At 32.7% G+C, this 25522-nt stretch overlaps 1 protein-coding gene and 2 long non-coding RNA genes across 3 annotated transcripts; all 3 read left to right on the forward strand.

The window, feature by feature from the left end:
• Window positions 1-693: 693 nt before the first annotated feature.
• LOC127840521 (fibropellin-1-like) lies at window positions 694-9322 on the forward strand. The gene is made up of 6 exons (XM_052368937.1): window positions 694-888; window positions 3959-4057; window positions 4350-4468; window positions 7302-7460; window positions 7937-8058; window positions 9111-9322. Exons 1-6 carry the CDS (start codon window positions 865-867, stop codon window positions 9320-9322), a joined length of 735 nt encoding a protein of 244 aa, XP_052224897.1. The 5' UTR covers window positions 694-864.
• Window positions 9323-12752: 3430 nt separating this feature from the next.
• LOC127842411 (uncharacterized) lies at window positions 12753-19311 on the forward strand. Its single transcript, XR_008031616.1, has 2 exons — window positions 12753-13105; window positions 14646-19311. It is a non-coding gene; the product is annotated as an uncharacterized LOC127842411 (long non-coding RNA).
• Window positions 19312-20195: 884 nt separating this feature from the next.
• Window positions 20196-23820, forward strand: LOC127842666 (uncharacterized). The gene is made up of 3 exons (XR_008031817.1): window positions 20196-20620; window positions 22073-22193; window positions 22590-23820. It is a non-coding gene; the product is annotated as an uncharacterized LOC127842666 (long non-coding RNA).
• Window positions 23821-25522: the final 1702 nt, after the last annotated feature.

Below are 25522 nucleotides of genomic sequence, written 5' to 3' on the forward strand. Positions count from 1 at the left end.
ATGACCTCCATTTTTGTCAGAATAAACACTCTTTAAGTTTTTACGTTTGTAAAAAAAAAAAATTAAATCTGTTAATAATTAGATAGAGGTTTAACTAATTTGTATTAATCAACCCAATCACTGTCTACGTCTGTAATGTTTGTTGTTCTTTACAATACCAATTTGATGTAAAAACTATATAACAATTATGCATACAATCGTTAACGTCAATATGGTGATTTCCATATACACAAATTGAACGCTCAACTGCTCAAGCAAGAGAGAAACCTTATTCAACAAATCGGTCCTTTATTTATTGCAGGGAATCAATTGAATAACAACGAGGGATAAAACAATTTAGTTTACCAGAAACACACGTTAACCGTGTTTTATGGAGCTATCAACTTACGCTAAGCCACAAATTATCTTTTCCACCAATAAATTAATGTTAATCAAAGCTTATTAATATTTTTAAGTAAGACTTTGCGCAAATTTGACAAATGAAACTGTGTGAATTGCTTCTTTTGTTTTCTCTATTTGTTCTTGTAAATAAAAATAAAAGGTGAACATTTTATTTAGCAATAATGCAAGATATACATCACACATATTGACATCGGTAACTACGGAACAAGGTCCAATCAATACCTACTTCAACTCATAAGTAGATAAGAGGCAGTGTACAGGTAATTGCAATGCAATAGCTTAAGAAGAACAGTCAAGGAATGTTTCTGAACCGCCAATAGATTTGTGTACGCTTTAATCACAAGTTTCAGTACGTGTAAAATTTACTTTAAATTGATAGAAACGTTGAAAGTATTATACGAAAAATGGCAATAGGACATTTTGAAGATTATTGGATTACTAACTACATGCAATACTATTTCTATGTACAATCCTACAACAACAACGGTAAGAACAAGACAGTACTGCTTTTTTTTCTGTAATTGACCATCGGTGCATCTTATGTTTATATTTGGAAATCGATGTTATTAACCAGTATGTATAATGCAAATTAAAACGGTGATGTCCTTATGACCGTTTAAATTTATTTACCGTAAATCAAATCTTTTCCTGAAACATGATGTCAATTAATGGCTTTAGAAGATTGCCCAACTCTATGCGAAATTTGACAAAATCGGTATGTTTCAGAGTCTCTTCATGGTGATCTGAGACCAAACACATCGTACTTCTGCATCGTTAAAACATTCCGACTTTAAGATCGGAGGAACTTTTAAACAAACAAATCTGCAACCTCTTTATCACGGCCTTCTATGTTATCCCATCTTTTAAGCACGATTTGTACTAATTCAAAAGCATGGTCTGGAACCTTTGGCCTTATTATGCGTATCATAAGGCTAATTCGGGTTTGTCTCGGACGTGGTGTACACGTCTTGTACAACTCCACGAGTACATGCCGAACACGTATAATGGTAATGCTTCGCCTTTTATATCCCCACATGTCTGAAAAAACATGACAGGTGTGTTTTGTTTATACGTAACATTGTGAATGATATGTTTCAGTAAAATGTTGAAAGTAATATTTACAAGAGCGCATGAACGAGTAAAAATGTCTTATTTCTTCTCATTTTTCTGAGGAAATAAGTATCAGCATAATCCCGGAAGAAAACATATTTTCTTTTTATGTCAGGCTTTAAAATTAAGTATAAAGCATATCCTAACTTTTTTTCAACACAGACATCAAACTTTGATCAATAAAATACCAACATAAATTTCAGAAGAAGCATTTCTAGAATTTACCCGATAGACCAGTTTCTATGAAGAGGAAAATAATTCTGATGTACATCAGAACAAAAATCCTGTACCGTGACATGTACACTATTGGTAAATCCCTCTAATAGTTCAGATGTATCCATACGACACATATTCACACTATTTCGTCTACAGCAAACATGAGCAAAAATCTTTGTATAGTTACATTATAAGGTAGTTTACGTTGTTTTTTTACATTCAGCGTTCATATTTATGACGTTTTTCATGTTTGTGAGAAATCAAAATAATAACAAATTTTGTTTAATTTCGAAATCAGTTACTTCTAAGACATGTTATACCCGAACTACTTTTTTTAATGATGCGTACTAATTAGTTTAAGAAATCAACATTCCTAATTCTAATAATTTCGCCGTAGCTAAAACGTAACTTTAGGGATTCCTCTTTAATGGCATAGACCGTCATGTGTATAAGCCTACTTGATTTGAGCATGAGCAATTTATAAATAAACTAACAAATTGCGGTATAAGATTTATTATGTGCTTACAACTACAAAGACGCAAGGTCACACAAGTGATAAATTGGAAACGCTGAAAAGATGGGTAAATTTGAATATGCTCATGTCGGGAGGTTATGTCGCCTCTTGTGTTTTCGTTACGTGTATAAGATCATGAACTTTACCTACAAGATAACATCTGGTTTCAATATAAATGACATTTTGTTTATTGTACTATTATTTGCTGATGGCAGGGCTATTTTAGGCAAGTTACACACTAAAATTAAAAAATTATTTGGATAACTTATATTTAAATTAAACTTCTTGCGGGCTAATTGTTAACAATTCAAAAACAAAAATAATGATATTTCGAAAGAGACAAAAAAGGAAACATACTGGTATTGATATTGAATTGGTTGATTACTTTAAATATTTTGGAAGAGTGATGAATTATACTGGGCGTTTTATAATTACCCAGGAACATGTGGAACGATGGCTACAAGTAAGGTTAAATACATGGTATGTTGCTGTGTATGATGAATTAGGTAGATATTTGTTGTATTTAAACAGGTTTGTTTAAAATCAAACATATTGGTTTATCATTAATAAGAATGAAAATACTATAATGCAAATTGTCTGCAAAACAAGCTTAATTGGTTTCTATGGTTTTAAGCAGTACCCTCGAGACCTTTGCTCTATATAGAAGCAAAGTTGTATGCATCGATTACGATATATATTTAAACAAGATTTAATTACATGTTTTCCTGTTGACTCCAATTAATAAGTATGTTTAGCATTTACGGAAGTATTAACATGTTCTGGAATTTGTGTAAGATCACCCGAGTCAGGCTAATGATAAACGATGTTTGGAATTAGTTCCCCGACACTTGCAATATATCATCACTTAGCATACAATCGAGAATATATTTTTTCAAATATCATCATTTTAATTGCAAAATATACAAGTATGTTTATCAAAGTCACATACTATCCATTATTTAATCAGCGTCCCTTAAGCAAAGAATATTGACTTCAGCGAATATGTGAAGATAGAAATATGCCCCCCCCCCCTTTCAGTGAATGGTTTATTTTCCACTACTCGACGTCGTTTAAATTTATCTACGCCATTATTATGGTTAAGTTTTAAAGGGGCCTTTTCACAGATTTTGGCATTTTTTTAACTTATTCATTAAATGCTTTATATTGATAAATGTAAACATTGGATCGTAAAAGCTCCAGTAAAAAATCAAGAAAAAAAATAAAAAAAAGGAAAAGAACATTGCTCGGAGCAGGTTTCGAACCAGTGACCCCTGGAGTCCTGCCAGAGTCCTGAAGTAAAAACGCTTTAGCCTACTGAGCTATTCCGCCGAGTACACATTCTACACGTATTTTATACCTTATATAAGCAATCTTCGTAGTGTCACAAAATTTAACGACAAAAACAGAACTCTCCAAATTATTCAATCGTTTCGCGTTGCAACGCTTTATAATTTTTAGGTTTTAAAATCGTCAAAAGATGCATATAATGGCTATATTAGAGCATGGTTAATGTTCAGTATTACTGTTTCCTCACAAATATCATAACTGAAACGAAAACTTACGAATCTGAAACAATTTTTTTCAATTTACCAAAGCGTGAAAAGATCCCTTAAAGGTTGTACTATCAATCATTATACTGTGTTTAAATGTGAAACATGTAACTAATTTTCAAACGAATCTATGGATAGCGTATCGAAAACACCGTCATTTTTGTAGGGAACTATGAAAAACAACCCATGCGCTGGACGCCGATGCCTGCAGGACAAACTATGCTTTGCGTCTTTGAAAGATGCTGACCAGTGTGTATGCACAGCGGTATGGATCCTCCACACACATAGTATTTTTTCGTATTATTGTTTAAGTTTTTACGATATTTTTGCTATTTTAAAATTGATAACTTACTCATCATTTAGAGTAGTCTTTCAACCCGTAGCATAATTTAAGAATGAAAAAGTTAATAAACGTTATGCGAGCGTTTCACTTGCAAACATGTATTTTAATTTAAAGAGAACACAATACCGACTTTGAATGTCAGGGCTTGACATGAATATATACGCTTATTTACTTCAACGAACTACCCATTTACCGAATACTAACTGGCTTTTAGGGATACATTTTTGTTGACAAGAGCAATTACACATGTCTTGACCTTGATGAATGTAGTCAACACTTTCACGATCCGTGCGGCCACAGAGGCGTTTGCATGAACACTGTTGGCAGTTACAGGTAAGTACGCAACCTTGACCACTTACACTTACTGTTGTCATTTTTAATATCAGCTATGCATAGTTTACATTCAATATGATATTAGTTTCGGTTGTTAACAGTGGCTTATTCGCTGATTATCGTATTTACAAAAATGTCGTAAATGTATTTTATGAAATGGCTCAATAATACGTTACATAAATGTGAGTTTTTGTTTGTGCATTTATTATAAAATGCCTTGTATCTGCATATTTACAAACTTGAAAACCGTTTATTTATTGAACAGTATTTCCTATATTTATTTAGCGAAACAATTTGGGGTTTTTCACGGCTAAGGTATTTTTCAAGCATTGTAATTAACTACGCTGTTACATTCCTCATAGAAGAACACAAATAAAATGTCGTTATATTTTAATATCTGTTGGTCTAACTGATATATGATGGATTCCGTGTGTTCTTGTGTGACGATGCTTGATGAACATTCTTCGTTTAGTCATCTGAAGAGGGCGTCAAGATTAATTGGTGACCGGTCTGAAATTGCATGTTGAAATTATGTTCAAAGGCGTTTTTGAAGACTAACCAATTTTAAATTGAAACCTTTATACTCACGGTCTTAACGTGCGTATCTAATTTTTTCATTTCATGAGTTTTTGTTTCACTACAAGCACAGTATGCTAAGTTGAAAAAAGGAGGTAATAAAATGTCGAATGGAAATGCGAGTGCTTGATTTTTTTATTTCGCGTTAAATATTATTTCATTGATATAAAAAAGGAATACACGTGCGGTTTAATATATCAGACGAAGTAAACCACATTAAGCATACTAGCACTCGTTGTACATATAATTCGCTATCTGTTTGAACCATTAAGGGCTGAGCGTGATGTCACTTAAAAGTCAGAAGGTCTTGAGTGGTATTTCACTTACACGGGAATTTGTGTAGCTAAATTAACGCTTGACCTCTCAATTCTTACACTTAATAGACTAAGTTTCATTTTAGTAATTGTCACAACTGTGAACACAATCATTAATATCTTAAAGATAAACATTATTTTGGTATTTATGAGATGCAAAGTAAATTGGTAAGAAGATTAAGGGGTCATTACGAGTAAAATGGGCAAGTCCTACGGATTTTTCTGTGGATTATTCTTTATAATGTCGTACCGTGTTGTTTGGTTTTAATAGTATTTCAGTCAATTAACGACGGTCACTTAACAACCTGTCCTTGGATAGCGCATTTAAGTGCATGTACGTACAACTACCCTACATGTTAAACGTGTGTACTTACTAGAGTTATAGTTTGTTTACAATAATATCATCAATTAAAGTTTGAGTGACCAACGTGTATTCAGGCAATTAAGCAGTGAAGAGAGTTATATTGTTAGATTTACAATAGAGTATTAGATTTATTTGACACATAATGTTCAAATGCTTTAACAATAATAAGATTTTCAGAGAACATAAACCATAATCATGTTTGCTGAAAAGCTACCTATGAGACTTTTGTATTTACGTAGTTTTTTAATATGGTCAAACAATATATTTCTTTGGATCTAACAAAGAGTAGCAAAACATTAATAAATAAGCTTGTCTGAATACAATTTGTAGGGGACCCATATCGGCACACCCTTTGGTTCTAATGGGCTGCCCACGTTGGGCCTATATTGAAAGTACAACCGGGTCCACCATCGGTACTTTATTACGCATATGCAGCCCAAATATATATGCTAAAGTAGATCCTGCATTTAATTGTAAATTCGACGTACATTATGTTCGGAATTCGATTTGATTATCTTTGTACCGTGTACGTGCAACTTCATATTTTGAATACGAATATTGTATTATAACAAGACTCCGAGATTTGAAAAAAAAATCAATCCAAATTAATAATATTGAGTGAGCAGAAAACATTTTGCTTCAGGGTTGAGACCTTGACCTTCATCAAACTGGTATGCATCTTAGCTACCAACATTTCTTAAATTTCATGCCAAGATCCACACAAAAACACAGAAACTATAGTATTATGTGTGAGAAACAGTAGCCTTTACTTTGACGTAACTGAAATGCAAGGTCAAACTTGGTCTCGATATTATGTACCTTCACGCACAAGTTCAGGATGCCTTAAAACTCAAGTTTTAAGAGTAAGCTAAATGTATATTGCAGGTACAGTGACCTTCACCCAAAACGACCCAATTAGTATCATCATCTATGCCTTTAAGCAATCTTGTTATATTCTAAGATTCATGTCAATGCATGCTAAAGGATTGTTTTAGAAAAACTATTGTTTCCTGTTTGATTATATATTTTGTTATGAATATGAAATTTAGCTTAAACCGACTGAACCGAATTGCAATTCCAAGATAAGTATTCATGTAAGGTACCCACACACACAATTTCACTGCAACATCTCCATCTGAACTCGAGTTTATTGGGTGAATGTTGTATGTCTATATTTTGAAACAGTTAGCGTTAACTAGATTGGAAACCTATTTAAGTAAGCGCGTATTGTTTCTTTCTTAATAGTATCAGTCTCATTTGAACGCCAACAAGATGTGTATTTATGTGAACATTCGTGCTTTAATACGTGCATTACTATAATTTTATAAGTCTTTATGTATATCTAGCGTAGCTTGTCTCAGTATTTTCGCGGTGTTTAAATACACATTTTCTATGTGCCACCCAGCTTCTCTGATAGCTTACCTAATTGGTTTCCTCAGAAGCAGCTTATAAAAAGATACTAACTTAGGTAGATATTCCTAGGGTATCTACCTAATTCACATGTAGCCGCTTTAATTAAACACTTTTAATAAACACAAGATGCATTTCAGACAAATTATAGAAATGAACATTCTTTAAGATGCGCTTGTCTACAAGGGTGGACAACAAATAACCACTGTTTGCCAAAAGTGTTAGACCCTGGTCTATGTATGCCTGGATACACTGGCGAGACATGCAGCGTTAGTAACTGCGGTCGAAACGGCTACGGAGAACCTGTAGGAGACACAGATGATTTTATGTGAGTCGTCATTGTTCAAAGAGATTGACATAAGTTGCAAAGCAAACCAGTATTCAACTAATATGAAGTTTTTTGACGCGCAATATTTCGAATACATGTGTTCCCTTTTTAATAACCAATGCAAATTGCTGCGGCCATTGGTGAATCAGATTGACATATTTTTGCGTTTTCGTTTGTAATGTTTGGGTTTGCTTTATGATGTGTCTTGATCGGACGAAGGCGTTGACATAGACCATCAATTTACACTTACCTTATTCGTAGGTGACTTTTTATGAAATCATACAATCATATTCGTTTTGTTCGTGACTTCATGTGTTTGTACAAGTTTGGATGCGTCATTTATTTGTTATTTGCAAAAATGGTAACGCAATGAAAGGTATCCATTTAAAACTCAAATTCATATGAGTTCATAACTATATTCAATTATAATTTTCAATAAAAACTAACTATAAAACTACCGGCTGTTTACATTTTAGATGTGTTTGCAATAAAGGTTGGACTCATACCGCACAAAAAGACGCATGTGATTTAGACGTTAACGAATGTAACCAGACGCCAGGAACCTGTGACAACGGAGCCAGCTGTGAAAACTCAGAAGGTAATACGCAAAATGCATTTTAGCCATTCCAGAGCCTGGATTAGTAACATCCGTGGCGATGATAGGAAATTCTATATTCCACTTCATTGTGTTAATAAAGAGCATTATTATTAAAGAGTAATCGGAGACGTTTAACTGTATTGTTATACCAATCCGTTTTGCAAGAAAAAATATTCTAAAATGTTTGAATGAAAAAAAACATGTTGTCGTTTATACAATTGTCGCTATGACATTGATCATTTATATTAAAGCAATGAAATATCAAACAGTGTTGTAAATTTTAGTTTTCTCTCACACCGGCTACATACATGATTCCAAAAATGTGTCCTAGGATTACTTTTGTTTTACAAATGTATTGCTTTATTTTGGACAACAAATTTGAAACAAGTATAGTCGTGTTTAAAAACAAATACATTAAATAGCGGCGATTTTTTGCAATATTATTCTGGCGATTTAAAGGTCTTGATTCCGACAAAACGTCAGAACAAAAATAGGGGCGAAACATGGCATTCGGACGTGTCCACGCCCTTTTGTCATCTGGTGGGTACATGTGTCGTTCATTCGTGTTGGTATTTGTGCTTGTTGGAAGTTGCCGACAGGACACCACACAAGAACGACAAAAGGGCAAACAATACGATATTTGTCGTATTTGTACATTGTTTGCTGCTCTTGTGCAATCTGTTTGTTTCGGTGTACTGGTGGGTAAAAAGTGACCAACACGACAAGACGCGTGAAGGACAAATATACCCACAAAAGCGACAAAAGGTGACAAGTGACATTATCGTTTTATCGTTGCCCTTTTAAAATTTTGCTGGTTTATTGTTTGGTTTCGACATGTAAGCGTGTTTGCGACCTTATTTCTGATTCGCCAACACGCTCAATCACTTTGGCAGAACTTTTTATCCAATACATTTGAAAGGACATACTATTATACGAGTTTAATTTATTTCAGTATCAGTGAACACTTGCGCAAAAAAAGGAAATACTGTACATTTAATATGTTTAATCACAAAAGTAAGACTTACTAGAAACAAATTCGTTTAACATTTCAGGTTCCTACAAGTGTCATTGTCGTCAAGGCTGGACTGGGACTAACTGTAGTCAGTACAACTGTACGAATCGCGCGTGCGCAAACAACGGTGTGTGCGACGGCAATGTATGCAAATGTGCCGCGGGCTGGGTAGGACAGGACTGCTTACAAAGCCCGACACCAACAACAACGCCGACGAAGGACAACTTAAAAAAGGAAACAAACCAGGTATAATATAAGTAGCAATATTCGTTGCCCACTCTTTGCACTGATACTAACACAATTATACTCCGTGATATAAACTATAAACGCTTTTTCAGCCATGTTTCTTTTTTTTCATGAATTTAATGTGAACAATTAAATAGATTCGATTATATTGTATGCGATTTTACGAATATTCAAACTCAAGCTATGTAACGCGGTATTTAAAATCATTTATATTGCTCTTTTATCCGCAATTGAAGGATGATGGTCTGTTAATGAATTATATTTATAAAGCGTTATAATCAAAGACGAAATCAAGTGATACTTTATGTGTTTTAATTTCTCCTGTTAAACCGCTAATGTATTGCATTGATCGCTCAAAGGCGGTGAGACGGCTCGTTTGCTTTTACGTTCAATTGTTTGGTGTGTCTATTGCTTTTCTTGCTTGTAATGATATAATATACGAAGATGAGTTGTATTGACAATGAAAGAAGATGTGAAGCATGATACGGCTTAATTTAAGTTTTGATTAGTGTAAAAAGTTATTACATCTGATAAAAAATCTTCTTTTCTTTTATTTAGAAATAAATCGCTACCGTCTGCTTCTGTACATTTCTGCCTCGGCCGCCTGTCTGCTGCTATTACTGATCCTGGTCATTTCCATCATTGTTATTATCAAGACAAAAAAGTGAGTACAAGTATGGTTGAATGATGGTATGAATGTATGTAGATACAATGTACGAAACTTATGCTTCGGTGTAAATAGCTTCGGTAACACATTTTTTACTAAATTGAATGGTTCTGATTTAGACTGTATTAAATTCGTCTTATAGAGGTTTTAGACATAAAAGCATATCTCTCTTGTGTAAACACAGCAACGAATTTATAACAATAGTTACTAACGTATCATGCTGCATACTCTATGTAATATTGTAGATACTTAATCCGCTTTATACATTTCATGTCAATATATTCAAATTGTCAAATTGCAACAACCTTATGCAAGGCCGTAAATCACTGGAGCCACCTCTTTTTCGCGATGCATTAATAATGTAGCCCGTGCTTCATCCAAGGCGGCGCCAAGGACCGGATATTTAGAAATTTCACGGATTATTCATCAGTGTAAGTAGGTTTGTATGTTTGTCCAATATATTTCGCATTATTTAAAAAAAATCGTACAATGTAGTGCGATTCAGAGAAGATCAATGCATCCTCAAATGTACACAGACATTTTAAAACATCTCATTTAAAAACGTGATTACCTTTGCAAGTTGTGGTATTGTGATGATTTTAAAAGAAAATCGACGCATTATTCCGTATGACGTTAATATTTCCAAACAATGAACTCGCTTACGAGATCCAACTATTGTTTTGAACATGTAAAGTATATTGCATGCACAAAACATTGGCTTTTTGACGATCTAATTGATAATTTGCATTCTTGCAAAAGAGATGGAGCCGATGCAAAGGAAGTGGCGCCAATGCACATGTGTAGCTATTTTAAATTTCGTTGCAGACCATAAAAAATGTGGTATTTCAGGTTGAGTGTTTGATCTGTTTTCTCAATTCGATCATTAAAAAATATAATCGAAACGGAAAGTCTACATACTTATCCAAGAATATCTGTAGCATGTAGCAAAGACAGTTTGAAAATTGATATTATTGAATATACTAAAAATCTTGTAAGTAACTTGAGTATTTAAATCAAGATTAAAGACGGAGAAATATCCTCTTTTTGTGAAGATGTTAGTTTGAACATATTTTAGCCAACTGAAGATTTGTTGAGATTTTAGTGAATTTACTATTTGGATTAGGGGACAAAACTCGTTGTTTCGAACAGAAGTAATATCTTCTAATTATTTCGTGAATTATTTTACTGAATAAGCAAATTTGTTGTAGAAAAAATATTTCGAGAATGTTGAAAATTCAGTTATTTGATTTATTAATGGAGTATTACATAATGAGGGTTTATATCGTACAACATGTTTTATTCAGATTGTCGACTTTTTAATTGAGATTGGTAATTATATATTTACATATTTACTTCCTGTTTATTATAGAATGTACATATATTATGTTTGTATTTGGTTTAAGGTATTTGCGTTAAACAAAATAAAACGAAAAAGAAATATTATGTAGCTAAGTCATGTGATGATTCATATATCTGCGCGACCTTCATTACTTAACGGCACCTCCTTGGCTTTTTCTCCATCTCTTTTGGAAAAATACAAAAAAAATATATAAGATATGCAAGAAGCCAAAGTTTTGTATATGCAGCAACTATTGTATGTTGAACGCAATTGTTTATTATCGTTCGCGAACTGCTCGGGTGGAAATTTGCTCATCACACAGACAAAAGACATCGATTTGCTCTCAACAACTCCATCATGCCACAACTTATAAAGGTCATCACGTTTCCAAATGGGTTGTGATTGTTTGTTTCCGTACATTTGTTGATGAATAAATCTTCGCTGAATCGCACTACATTGCCCGATTTTTTAAATAATTCGAGATGTGTGAAACAAAAGACCTACACACCCCGAACAATTATCCGTGAAATTTAAAAACATCCGATCATATGCGCCACTTCGGAAGTAGCATTGGTTCATTTATTAATGTATCACAAAACAGATGTGACGCCATTGATAAACGGCCGTGTTATATAGTTTACACAATTCATGTATATTACAAAATTCTGACCCAGGTCAAAACAGCAAGGCAAAGCAACCTTCGTGACTTCTCGTAACAGCCGAAGTTAATCCAAACAAATTCGAGGACTCCAAGTCGCGGATTATACGAGAACTAGGTCGAGGGGACTCGAGGGGCTCGGTATCAAGAAACCTTGATGACACATCGGAGAACAAACACGAGTTATATTATTTTTATGACAGTAGACGGTGAATGCGTCTCGCTTGAATAGATGCAATGCAATACATTGCAATGCTGGATACAAAACATGCATTTCAATAAACGTTCATTGTAAATACTCAGCGTATGATGTAAATAGGCTTCTCATGCTTTGTGACATAAGTATGTAATAAGTACTACGTGCAAATGTAAGACTTTGTTAAATGATATATATTGTGCATAATACTATTCATATATTAACACGTTTATTGTGTATTAAGTGTTTCAAATTAAGTGCATGTGAGTTTTGTTTTTGTTTTTTAATTTTTGCAGCTTTATGTAGTTGCAGCATTATTTTTTTACAAAAACAATATCTTACACTTGCGTCACATTGATAGTGTTTAGAAAGTTGTTACCGAAGTTTTGATTAGGGCCTTCCTTGTTTGAAAAAGGCCAGCTTCCTCCATGTTGAAATCCTTGCTGAATTATAAACGATGATTGTTGCTTGTAGATTATTTTATAGACACGTTTTTAAAAATGCAAAACGTTAGCAGTTCCTTACTGAGTTAGTCGTTCTAATAATCATACAAACACAACATCCAGATCGTCAAGATAAATGAAATTATTCTCGGTTTGATAAATACGGTATAGTATGGTTTAATACGTGTTATTTAGAAGAGAGATTATGGTAATGGTTTAGCGCGTATAATGCACGGGTTTTGTGTGCATGTTTTAGCGCGAAAGCGCACGAGTTTTTCATTTTGGGGTATATATGATATGCACATCTAGTGAGACGTCATTCAAGAGTTGTTTTTGACAGGCAAAGTTATGGAGCAAGAAAACGAAAGGGTGATAAAGTAGTTTAGGCGTTCATTTGCGAAATACATAGTATTCGGAAGGAGATTTTCGATGAGAGGACTGATTCTCTGCTAGAAGCGGAATGGTGAGCTGGAACTTCGAACAAAGGTCAGACTTGTTGGTTCTGTTTATTGTAATAACACTGGCAACAACATTCCGATTGAAATTAACACAGGTTGTGTTCCTTGTTATGATAAGTATATTCAATAACATGCTCCATATCTTTATTTGTGCTGTTGTTTTTGTTTAGTTCCAATTATTCAGATACATCAATTGATTTGATTATTGGGTAAAAATGAAACTATTTCAGTTCAAAAAGAGGTCGCAAATGTAATGGTCTGGTAGGATTATATATAGGTAAGGCCACATAGTGTGTCACTCCAGGTTGTTTTGATAGCAGAGTTAGATCACTCTCTCTCATGTTTTTACGAACACCTTGCTTTATTTTTATTGTTTATAAGATATAACACCTTATATGGTAATACATGTGTTACAAGTTTGTGTATTAGTTCCAAGCGTATAATTCAACAAACGATTAATAACAATTAAATGCCGTTTTCCTTATAATTCAGCTAGATGGTTGTGTGCGATATATGACGTGGTATGATAATGAGCGGATAAAAATGTATGCGAACATATCTTTAAACTATTCAGGTATTCCAATTGTGAATTAAGAATGAAACATCAAAAACCGATACATTACGGAAATATATATTCTATTCATCTATGAAACAGCTATAGAGACTTGTCTTTTAAACTTTTTTCGAAACATGTTTGTGTTTTGCATATATTACATCTCGTTCGCTGGATATTGAATAAACAGTTTATATGTTATTGTTGTATACAATTAAAAAAAAATCCCTAAATTGAATTAAAACATTTGAGTTATTATATTTTTCATAATAATTTAAGACGTTAAGTTTTCCCTGCAAGGTTGGTGTCAATAATGGTGCATGCATATGTGCTAATTAATTTACGATATTTTGCATAAACTGTGGTATAAATTTGGTTTGAAAAGAGCGTTGACCATAAGACTGTTGTTTTAAACTTAGATGAAAGGCATTTATCGGTTTTGTTAAATTTAGTTTCGTCATAGTTAAATGCATTTTTAAAGATAAGGTACTGTAATGATAACAAAAGTAGACCGGATTTATTTGCAATATAAGTCATTTTGTTTTCGTGATAGTTTTTGTTCTTGTTTGGTGGCCTGTTGGCTTGATGTGTAAAGACATTTTGCTTTTATGGTGTTTGGCCGTTTTTTTGAATGCCAGTTAACATGTGTAATTTGCTTATCGTTTTGGTGCAAGCCAGTTGACCAGATGTGGATAAACCCAGTTAGCGCGTGTAGTTTGTTCACCAAATTTGTTAAAACGTGCGTTTACATTTACATTTTTGTTTTAATTTAATGTTAAGATTGTACTGTTCGAAATATATTATATATATTGGAGAACATTAAATGTATGTTATTAAGGGCCAGATTGGCTTATGTAAATTAACCGGTTGGCTCGGGTTGTCCGTTGACAGTTTGTTGAAAGATGATTTTTTCAGATGCGTATAAGCCAGTTTGCTTGCGTGTCAGTTCACAAAAAGGTCTCAAAACACATGTTGAAATTGCATTTACACATGTTTGCGAAGTTTATTTTTTCAGAAGCTGGACAGTTCGAAGAATAAATAATGAATAGTGTAACATTATAGTAAGAGGGCAGCTCGAAAGGTATAATTTGTTTTGTTTTTTGTGTAATTATGTGTTAGAAAATAACTTGTTAAGATTAATAATGATGATTTTATTGATGATGATGTTATAAATGTTGATGATGATGCTAACGTTATTGATGAGGAGGAGGAATAGTTGACAGTATTTTGTGAATGGATAATACTACATTAACGAATTTTTAGTGAATGAAATTATTTTAGGTTTGATAAATACCGAATGATGTTGGTCTATACATATTATTTAGAAGAGAAAGTGAGTATGGTTATGGTTTAGCACGTAAAAATGAATGAGTTTCTAGGTTTTGCGTTTAATTGAACAAAAACAAGTAACGGTTCAGCAACAGGGATTATTCTCAGATGGTACATGTATTCCTTTTAGAGTCACAGAAATTCAACTTTGCATCAATACCGGTTTTCTTTGAGATTTGTTTGATGGGTTAAAATTCCAAAAATTGACGAGGTTTGCAGCCGACCAAGTACCTATAGCTTTGTATTTGAGTGTGTTAAGCATTTTGTTGTTTTCAAATTAGTAAATCAAAATTAATACGGTGTTCTAGTATATCAATTGAGCTTATGCTATTGCCATGGAAATTTAAGCCAGGGTTCGATCAGTAGCTTAAAGTTTGTCTGTGTTGGTGAATTGAACCTTAAAACAAATGTCAAGTCGGTAGTTTTAATTTTAAGAGAAGAACATACGTATTGATTGTGAGAACATTAGTAAAATGTGTTTGGTATTTGTGCATGTCTCTTGTGGTCATTGGACCAAGTTGTTTAAGGCCAATTGGCCTGATTTTGAAAGCCAGTTGGCTTGTACGGTCAGTTGACCGTTTTTAAAGCCAGTCTATATGGTGTGTGAAAGCCTGTTGGCTTGTGTTGTCAGGTTACCGAACTTTCTTGGAACGAAAGTCTCATAGAATTTACAATATTTGCAAAATTATTGTTTGCAATGCAGTAACTGGACAGTTCGAATAGTATATTAAGTATTGAAGAACATAAAGGTATGGTTTATGTAGTATGTTATTATTATTACTATGATTAGTATGATGTATTTTATTTGGGTGCATTCGGAAATTGCAAAGCCGGTAGTTAAAAGGAGCCTATTACATCAGATATATTAAAGAAGTTTTATCACACTTGTTTCTGAGAGCGATTGTTCTTTGGGGTATTTAAGAGGCGTTACAATCTTTTTCTTATTTTATGCTGGTTTTTTTTAGGATAAGTGAAATTTCGTCTGTTAAAAGATCAAATGTTGTATTTTTAGATACGCATTGTGATATTAAAGTTGAAAAGTCAAAAACGGACATTTTAAGAGAGGGTAATACTGTTCTCATTGCAAAAACTAATACAGACACATGTCCTGTGAAATTGTTTGAAAAGTATTTGTGTTGCAGATATTGCATGTTCATCTACTGATAATGTGTTTAGACCAGTTTATTTGTGTAATGTTAAACACTGTTTCAAATTGATTTCTAATAATAAGCATATAAGTTATTCTACTATAAATGATAGTTTTAAGAAGAAGTTAAGTCTATTGGGTTATGTTTCTTCTAAATATGGACTTCATTCTTTTCGTGCTGGTGGAGCATCTATAAGTGCCAATAATAAGACTGTGGATAGACTTTGGCAAAGACATGGTAGATGAAAAAGTGTTTCCACTAAGGACGGATATGTTAAAGATTCTTTGAAAGACAGATTATCGGTGTCGCTAAATTTAGATTTGTGAAAAGTCATTATTAATGTATGTGTGATTTGAAATGTATGATGTGTTGTTCGTAGCACATTTAAAGACACTATAATATAGTATTATATAAATGGTTTGGAAATGCTTTTGAGTATTATTAAGTTCTGTGTTTGTGTTGTGTGTATGTTTCCTTGTGGTCATTGGACCAATTTGTTTACGGCCATTTGGCCTGATTTGGTAAGCCAGTTGGCTTGTATGGTCAGTTGACCGTTTTTTAAAGCAAGTTGATATGATGTGTGAAAGCCGGTTGGCTTTTGTGAGTTGAACTTATTTTCTTAAAAAGCATGTTCACATGGAATTAACAATCTTTGCAAGTTTATTTTTTGCAGTGAAGTAACTGGACAGTACGAATGGTATATTAAGTATTGGAGAACATAAAGGTATGGTTTATGTAGTATGTTATTATTATTATAAGGATTATGATTATGATATTTTTTATTTCCGTTTTAATGTTTATCATTTATTTTGTAAATATTGTTTTATTATATCTGTTTAATTCTCTTGTGCATTATTCGATTGGTCATTTGACCGTTTTAGAAGGCCAGAGTGTGCCTGATGTTGATTAGCCGTTTGGCTTGTGTGGTCATTTGACCGTTTGTGAAGGCCAGAGTGTGCCTGATGTTGATTAGCCGTTTGGCTTGTGTGGTCATTTGACCGTTTGTGAAGGCCAGAGTGTGCCTGATGTTGATAAGCCAGTTGGCTTGTGTGGTCAGTTGACCGTTGTTGAAGGCCATAGTGTGCCTATTTTGATTGAATTAATTTTATTGTTTTTACAAATGTTTATAATTGTATCTTTTCAGTTAATACACAGTTCGAGAGGTATATAACGTGGTGGAGAATATTTAGGTATTCATTTTATGTTTTATATTATTTGTATTCTCTCTTTGTTTTATTCGAAAGTCCTGTCAAATACAAGCACTCACTCCTATTTTGTCTTTGGTTTATTATTTGTTTGATAATGATAATGATGATGATATGGGTTATAAAGATGATGAGATTTTAATAGTATTTTGAGAATAGAGAATAATAAATTTACTCATAACTATGAGTAAATGAAATTATTCTCGGTTTGATAAATACGGTATAGTATGGTTTAATACGTGTTATTTAGAAGAGAGATTATGGTAATGGTTTAGCGCGTATAATGCACGGGTTTTGTGTGCATGTTTTAGCGTGAAAGCGCACGAGTTTTTCGTTTTGGGGTATATATGATTTGCACATCTAGTGAGACGTCATTCGAGGGTTGTTTTTGACAGGCAAAGTTATGGAGCAAGAAAACGAAAGGGTGATAACCCCGCCCGCCCGCCCTTAATGAACATATGTTTGGTTAAATAATTGGTTACATTGCTTTTATGTTTATAATTTTGCAATTATAAAGTCTATATTTAGTATATTTTCAGTTCGGTTTTTAGTCCATGTGAGATGGGATCTTAACACAAACCGATTCCTTTACTGGGAAAGACGATGGGTGTATTTTCATTTAAGTCTGAAGCAGCTAAGTTTTCTGGATTATTTTGACTCATTTTTTACTTAATATTGTGTTTGAATGAGGTTTTTTAAGTTATGGGTGTCATGTTTTTCGAGACTCTCACTTCCTGGAGATAGTACCTCCAGCATTTTTATTGAAATATTGGTATGTTTACATTTCAGTGTTATTATTTTTTGTTGTCTTTCGTAATGAACGTTTAATTTTAAAGACATTCTTATTGTACGATTACTTAATATTTTCATTTTGGTGTGACTGGTTAGATGTTGAAGTCGGTTTAATATAGCTGTTCGTCATATGCATTTATATATTTCTCGGAATACTTATGATTTATCAACATTCTTTTTAGGTGCTTTATGGATTTTATGGTTTGAGTGATTTGTTTGTTTTTATGTTGATGTCCGGGGTGTGTGCGGGATGCTTTTGATGTTTGTTTGTTATGTTAATTTGCGCAATGAAATTGATAATGTTTTAATTACATTTTTTACTAAATAATACTTAATGTTTACAGTATAATAATAGCTGCTTATTTGTAGATTTTTCTAAAATTAGAGGTTTCGGGAGGTGATGAAGGCACCTAGACACCGGTCTCGAGCCATGGGTCCTCATACGTCCCCCTGCCATTAAAAGAAAAAAAAATATAAGAAAACAAAAATGGCAGTAGGGTTGCGTATCCCGCTCGCGGTGTTACCTGAATCGTTCATTACTACTGATTATTGTATGGGGTGTACGTGAAGTCATGTACACTTCTCTTGATTGGTGGTGATGGATGAATCTTGCAGATATTAGCAGCTTCTTTGAACAAATTAATGTTTCACAATTGTTAATTTATAATATTTAAGCAAGTTAGCGTGATTGATGGGCATTGTGGGCGTCCTGTGTGCACTTTGGGCATCGGCCGGGATCAGTTTATTCAAACAGTAACTCTTTATTTTAGATATATACATGACGTCTAATTGTTATGAATAAATTTGCATTTTTTCACATGACACACATGTGCATGTGAAGAATTCATAATTACATGCCCTACAGCATTTAAATAGTATCGTTTCAGTTCTTTATACACCTGAACAAAGATGTTACACTGTTTCCAGTCGTCTCGAGGCTCATCATTTGAGCGGTGCCGTTGAGGTCTATATCCATTGCACATACAACACAGACGGGCGTCAGAAGAATTGTTTTTTGCATTTATATGTTGAAAGTCCTTTCGAAAGTCCTGTCAAATACAAGCACTCACTCCTATTTTGTCTTTGGTTTATTATTTGTTTGATAATGATAATGATGATGATATGGGTTATAAAGATGATGAGATTTTAATAGTATTTTGAGAATAGAGAATAATAAATTTACTCATAACTATGAGTAAAGTGGAAATATCTCCAAATGCAAAAGACAGAAAGCTTTCTGATTAATCTCCTATCCATAGTTATAAAGATGTACGGTTTATACGCTGGGGCCGTTATATTCATGCATACAATTTGGTTGGATCTTCCACATTGGTGTAACGTTGTGTTGTATTTTCATCCACTTTCTCGATTCGTCCGCATCTACAAGTTTTGTTATCAATAAAGCAATAGCCATTCTTGACCGTGCTTCTCAATCCTGAAAAGTATGATTGATGGTTTGTTGAATTATCTTTTCTATCATATGCTTTACATCATGTTTTTGTGACATGGCTTATTCAAAGTTAGTTCACGATTTATGCACCGCGCATATAACTTCTGATATGATTGATATATCTCCCTGTGTGATCGAAAAGATATACACTTTTATCTAAACATTCATTTATGTCGACACACATATCATAAGATGGCAAACTTAAGGAACAAACTAATATTTAGGAGAAATGTCACGTATCATAATTTAATTTCACGTGACGTCATTGGGTTATTGTGGCCCGTCTTACTTTTGAAGAGACGAACGTTGTGAATGACATAATATTTCATATGATATAGTGTAATACGGTTATTGGCCCCGTTTCATAAACAATTCTTAAGTTTTTCGTAAGAATTCTGCGATTTTTACGTAAGAACGTTCTTACGCCAATTCCTACGAACGTTTCATAAACGCGTTCGCAGACTTAAGAATTCTTACGAATCTTACTAACGTAAAACCAGTCTGCGCTCTTTAATTAAAGGTTTTAAAAGACGTAAAACTAACATTTGGCGCCATCTGTCAGATTATAATAAACACTACGAAAACCAGTAGATAAGCAATAAAACTATTTGTTATGTATACATTTATTTTTCTCTTTTAAAATAAATAAATGTGAAGTCGTCAGCAGAAATGCTTTCAAATGAGGTCGACGTTTTATGACGCTAAACGTGTTTTTGTGTGACGTTAAATAACTGCACTTGATTAGTTGAAATTCATTCAAGTGAACTGAAACATATATAACTTGTGATCTTGGTAACTAGTTCACACATAAAAAGGCACTGACCCCTCGCGAAGTTATTGCTTATAATGTAAACAACGTTTTTAAAGTTTGTTGAGTGTAACCATTGCTTTGTTGTTGAAATTGAAATACCCATTGGGGTTAAACGAGCGTAGAGTAACTCTACGATGTTGAAATTTACTGTCAAAGTTGGATAGATCTACGCTAATTTACAATGGAACAATATATAAACTGCTATTGATTGACGTGGAGGATTTGAAATATTAAGAAGTTGATATTCCGCATCAGGTAAGATGACGAATCTACATGACACCATGATAAAAATCGCCTTTGTTAAAGGGACTTGTTCACAGAGTTTGGCATGTTTTGAAGGTAGTCATTAAATGCTTTAAATTGATAAATGTAAACATCTAAATAGTTCCAGTCCAGTATAAACCAATAATAAAATTAAAGAAAGAAAAAAATGTAATCCACATCGGGGCTTGAACCACTGACACCTGGAGTGAAAGTCTAGCACCAACCACTTGGCTGTCCGAACTGATGTAGTACGCTCAGGTGTACTATTTATACTTTATACTTTATGTAAGCAATCTTTGTAATGTCACAAATTATAGCTCCAATATAAAAACAAGAATAAAAGTAGAAAAAGAAAACAAAGAGAAAAAAAAAGTTTACCACACTGGGGCTCGAACCACTGACCCATGTAGTAAAAGCCAAGTGCCGAAACCGCTCAGCAATCCGTCTTCACATGTGGGTTTGTGTAATTCAGAGTTCATGTTCGGGTCGTCATTGAGTCTTTCCAACTACATTATGTGCAGACCTGACAAACCGTCTTCACATGGGTTGCCTTTTATTTTATACTTAGTAAAACCATCCGCGTGTTGTTACAAAATATAATGATGACACAAGAAATCAAAAATTTAAAATCGTTTCGCGTATGAGACGCTTTATAATTTTATCAATTTCTAACGATGATTTTTAATTAACGAAAGTGTATTTTCAGTATAAATCTGCGGCATTAGTGTTATTTCGCACACTGATGTATATTGTTCATTTATATCTTAAATCTGTGACAAAAAGTTGAAACATTCTCATTTTGATAGAGTGTGAACAAGTCCCTTTAACATTGACAGCAAATGTTTTGTTTTGGAAGGTAAATTAATACTGGCTAAATTTGCAGGTGTGTTACTTTTTTAAATTGAGATGGTATGGCATTAAAGGTTTAATACTTAATTTGTTTATATGTCAGATTGTAATATTATTAAAGATATGTGTAAGTTTGAGCTATTTTTGTCAAAACTTACATGTAACATGAATAAAGAAAGTCATTTACATCTGTTAAACTTTTAAGTAATGTTTAAATTTCTATTTATTATTTAACAGTCCCTTCTGTTGAGATAAGACTAAAATATTGACACAATCGTCTTAAGATAAGCTGTTATTTACTTTGTGTGTTGTAATTTGGACAATAATAAATTAAATTCAATAATAGTATAATTCTGCTTTGGTAAGACATATTTTCTGATTTAAAATTATTTTTTTTTAAAGTAAGATTTTTATGTTTCATATGTCGGGTTAATATACTACAATCCTGCTAAAAAAATGAAATTCTATCTAATTATGTGAGTTAAACAATATTATTTTTTTCATAAAATCATGCATGTCAGTCATTTTTTGTAATTTGATACTGTGTTTAAATTTAATTATGGATATTTGTTATTAAAGAAGTTTGTGTTTTAGGTGAACAGATACTTCATGAATTATATGAATCACCAGGGAAAGGACCCGACTACTTGCACAGATGCATCCTGCCGGGTGAAAGAAGGGATGATCACTTTGGCAACAGATTGTTCAACTGCTTGTAAGAACTTATGTTTTGCATATAGTGACTGTTATAATTCGTACTCCTTTAAATGATTCTTTGTAACTTTGGTTTTACTAAAACATATGCATCGGAACACTACAAAAGTAAAAAAAAAAATTGTTTGAATGTTTAGTTAATTTTATTGACAAGTTTAAATTAAGAATTCCGATGTGAAGGGAATCCATTTGAGACAAAGATTTCATAACATATCTTAATAAATAAAGAAACTTGTACATGCTAAAGTTTGGTGTATCCTGATGATTACCAGCCATAAGAGTTTCAACCATGACTGTCAGTTTTGTGTTATTCCAAATTATTTTAAGGTACATTAGTAGGATTACATTTTTGATTTTTTTGCACTGGTACTTTTTTATGTTCAATTTTTATTTACAGAAATATTGATGTGGACTCAGTCAAAGGATTTGCTGTAACTCTGTACGTCTCTTCACTATGTGGACCTAAAGCGCTACAGCTGGTTGGAGATTAAGATCACCATGTACTGTTTTAATAGAGAACATCTGTGAATATTTATTCTAACAATTGAAATTCAAACCTGAATTATTATAATTAGAAAACATTTTCATGTACATGCTGGAATTTTATTTGAAGTGTAGAACTAAAATAATTTAGAATTATTATTTTTAAACACAAACACAGTTTTATTATAGAAATAATTGTATAAACTTAAGAGAAATCAGTGTTTAAGTGATGCATTTAATTTAGTGTTTGACCTATTTAATACCTTAACTATGTTTTTTTATGTTGATTGTAATGGTAATCAAAAAAACAATAAGCTGACATCCAAAGGGTTTTAACTTTAAAGGGAATTGTTCACAGATTCAGGCATTTTATAAAGTATGTCTGTAGAAGCCTTTAATTGCTAGATTTTAACCTCAAAATAGAAATGTAGAACAGATAAAAACACCAGAAAAAATATTAGTATCCATGGGGGTCCTTAAATTATTTTACCTATAACACTCGGCCAATTTTATATTTAAGCCTTCATTTTATACTTGATATATGTGATCCATGTGAAATAACAAAATTTAACAGAAAAAACAGAATCATTAAAAATTATCCAATCATTACCTTGTTCAATTGTATCCATTACACATGATGATTACTCATAAAAAAGCTGTATTTTCAGTTTGAGTCTATATCATTAGTGGCATTTTGCTCCCTGATTTACAGTATTATTGTTTATTTTGTATCCGTTCCTTAATTTTGGAAAATGGTCAGTTTTACTATCTGTGCACAATTCCGTTTGATCTTTATTCTTAGTTTTGTGATCAATGGAATGCCTAATACCATTTCAATAGTAAATGAGATTACGGGTAAGTACTTGTTAAACAAAAGGCCGTAAAACGTGCAAAGCCCTTCTTTATTGTATCTCAAAATGTGAAAAGCAATTCTAAGATTTTTATGTTTTCTTCCATTTAATTACTTTTTTGAGTTATAATGCCCTACTTATTATAAGTAAATGTAATTTGTGTAAGATTAAAATGCATTTACTTGTTCTTATAAAAATAATAACATATGAAAATATACAATTTTGTGTTGTGTAGTACATTTGCTTCCATGGCAACCAATTTATTTAAATGATACCATTGTTATTTTTTTTACATTTTGAACACCAAATTAACTCAAAATAGTCACATGGATGTACTTTTCAATTATGTCATAATTTATAAAACAATATAAATACACAAGTCATAATTAAAGAGATTGTTGTTTTTTAAACTGAATTTAGTAATGTGTTTTTTCTTAAAATAATAACCATTTCCAGAAATATTTCAGTTGGATGTTGGTAAAGCAATATATGCATGTTAACTAAAGGTCCATTTTAATAGGGAACAAAACATATATTTACCTTGCACTTGCAGACCAGTTGGCCAAAAAAGTTTATCTGAATCAAACACATCTTTCATCGAACAATGAAAATTATCACTGAAAATCAAGAAAGTTTGTTTCTGCTTAGATATCAACTAATAATTAAAAATCTATTATTGTTGTTCATTTAAAACATGATTTTGAAGCCTTTATAAATATGGTAAAAAGATGTTTAGTTGTGATATCATAATTTGGATCTAACAACTGAATAAAATCTGCAGAGAACTTTTTACATACATTTTCTATACAGTAGTCGATGTGGCGTAGTGGATATGGTGTCCGCCTATGGACCGGGAGGTCATGGGTTCCATCCCCATGGTGGGAGCGTTCTTTAGATCGCCTCCAAAGACACCATGATTGTACTAGTTCTACCCAGGAAACAGACTCAAGAGATGTCCACAGTCGAGCAAAAGCCAGATAATGTTTTGGTATCTTCTATGTATCCAGATCCAAACATTTAATACTTCCCAAACAATACAATTCTGTAAATGAAATTATAACAAGAAATATCTTTAAAAAAGATATACGGCGTAAATAGTTTAATGACTGAGATCAAGGATACCGAATGTCTTTTTCTGTGCAGTTCTTAGCTGCATCACACGCAGTACGGGATGTTACGGGGAGTTTTCGCGGCTTATTTTACATTATAACATATTGCTGGTCATAAACCTATAGATACAAAACAGAAAACCAAAAGAAGAATGGAAGTGAAATTTAAACATATGAGTCAACCGGCCACACGAGAACAAACCTGTTTTAGTGGTCTGTCAGGCATTGCTATTTGATTCGATTATTAACAGTATCGAGAATCATCGTGCTCATGCTTAAAGTGATATTATGGTCATTTTGCACTGTTGAATTGAGCTGAAAAGAATTAACAGGTCAAAATAGTTAGTTAAAATGTGGTTACTGATCAATTATCTGCAACTCACCTTGCTACCAGTTGTTTATAAAAATATATTTTATGTTCGATATTCTTACGTGACCCACCCAGTCCTGTAAGCCGAAATGATCCGTAAAACAATATTGTGTCTTTGTGTCGTATGAACAAATCTGCACTAAAACTAAATTTAGGTTCAACTCGTAAACGCATGATCAGTTGTCAAACGAAAGTACGGTTAATATTCAAATGCATTATTTTTCTCTTTCTGGTATATTGTTTTAGTATGTTGATGCTGCATTAATTACTATAAGTGTATATGAAGTAGAAACATCAAAAATAATCAACGGTTGCGATAGACACCTATAAACTGTTACATGCTCATAATATCACTTTAGTACATTAGGCAATATGGTGGAATAATTATTGTTAAATTTATTAAAAATAATATTTATCATTGTATTGTTGAAAACACATTAAGAATCTATTATTGACATACCATAATTATATTGATGAATATCTTCTTTTAACATATTTCTGGTCTAAAGAAAATTCC

Source organism: Dreissena polymorpha, chromosome 8, assembly GCF_020536995.1.
Source record: "Dreissena polymorpha isolate Duluth1 chromosome 8, UMN_Dpol_1.0, whole genome shotgun sequence".
Taxonomy (NCBI): domain Eukaryota; kingdom Metazoa; phylum Mollusca; class Bivalvia; order Myida; family Dreissenidae; genus Dreissena; species Dreissena polymorpha.

Bases quoted from the DNA above. Each gene is read 5' to 3' on its own strand.
- LOC127840521 (XM_052368937.1), top strand. From the start codon at position 865: ATGTACAATCCTACAACAACAACG. The intron at 889-3,958 runs GTAAGAACAAGA...TCATTTTTGTAG, and splicing joins ACAATCCTACAACAACAACG to GGAACTATGAAAAACAACCC. The intron at 4,469-7,301 runs GTAAGTACGCAA...ACATTCTTTAAG, and splicing joins AACACTGTTGGCAGTTACAG to ATGCGCTTGTCTACAAGGGT.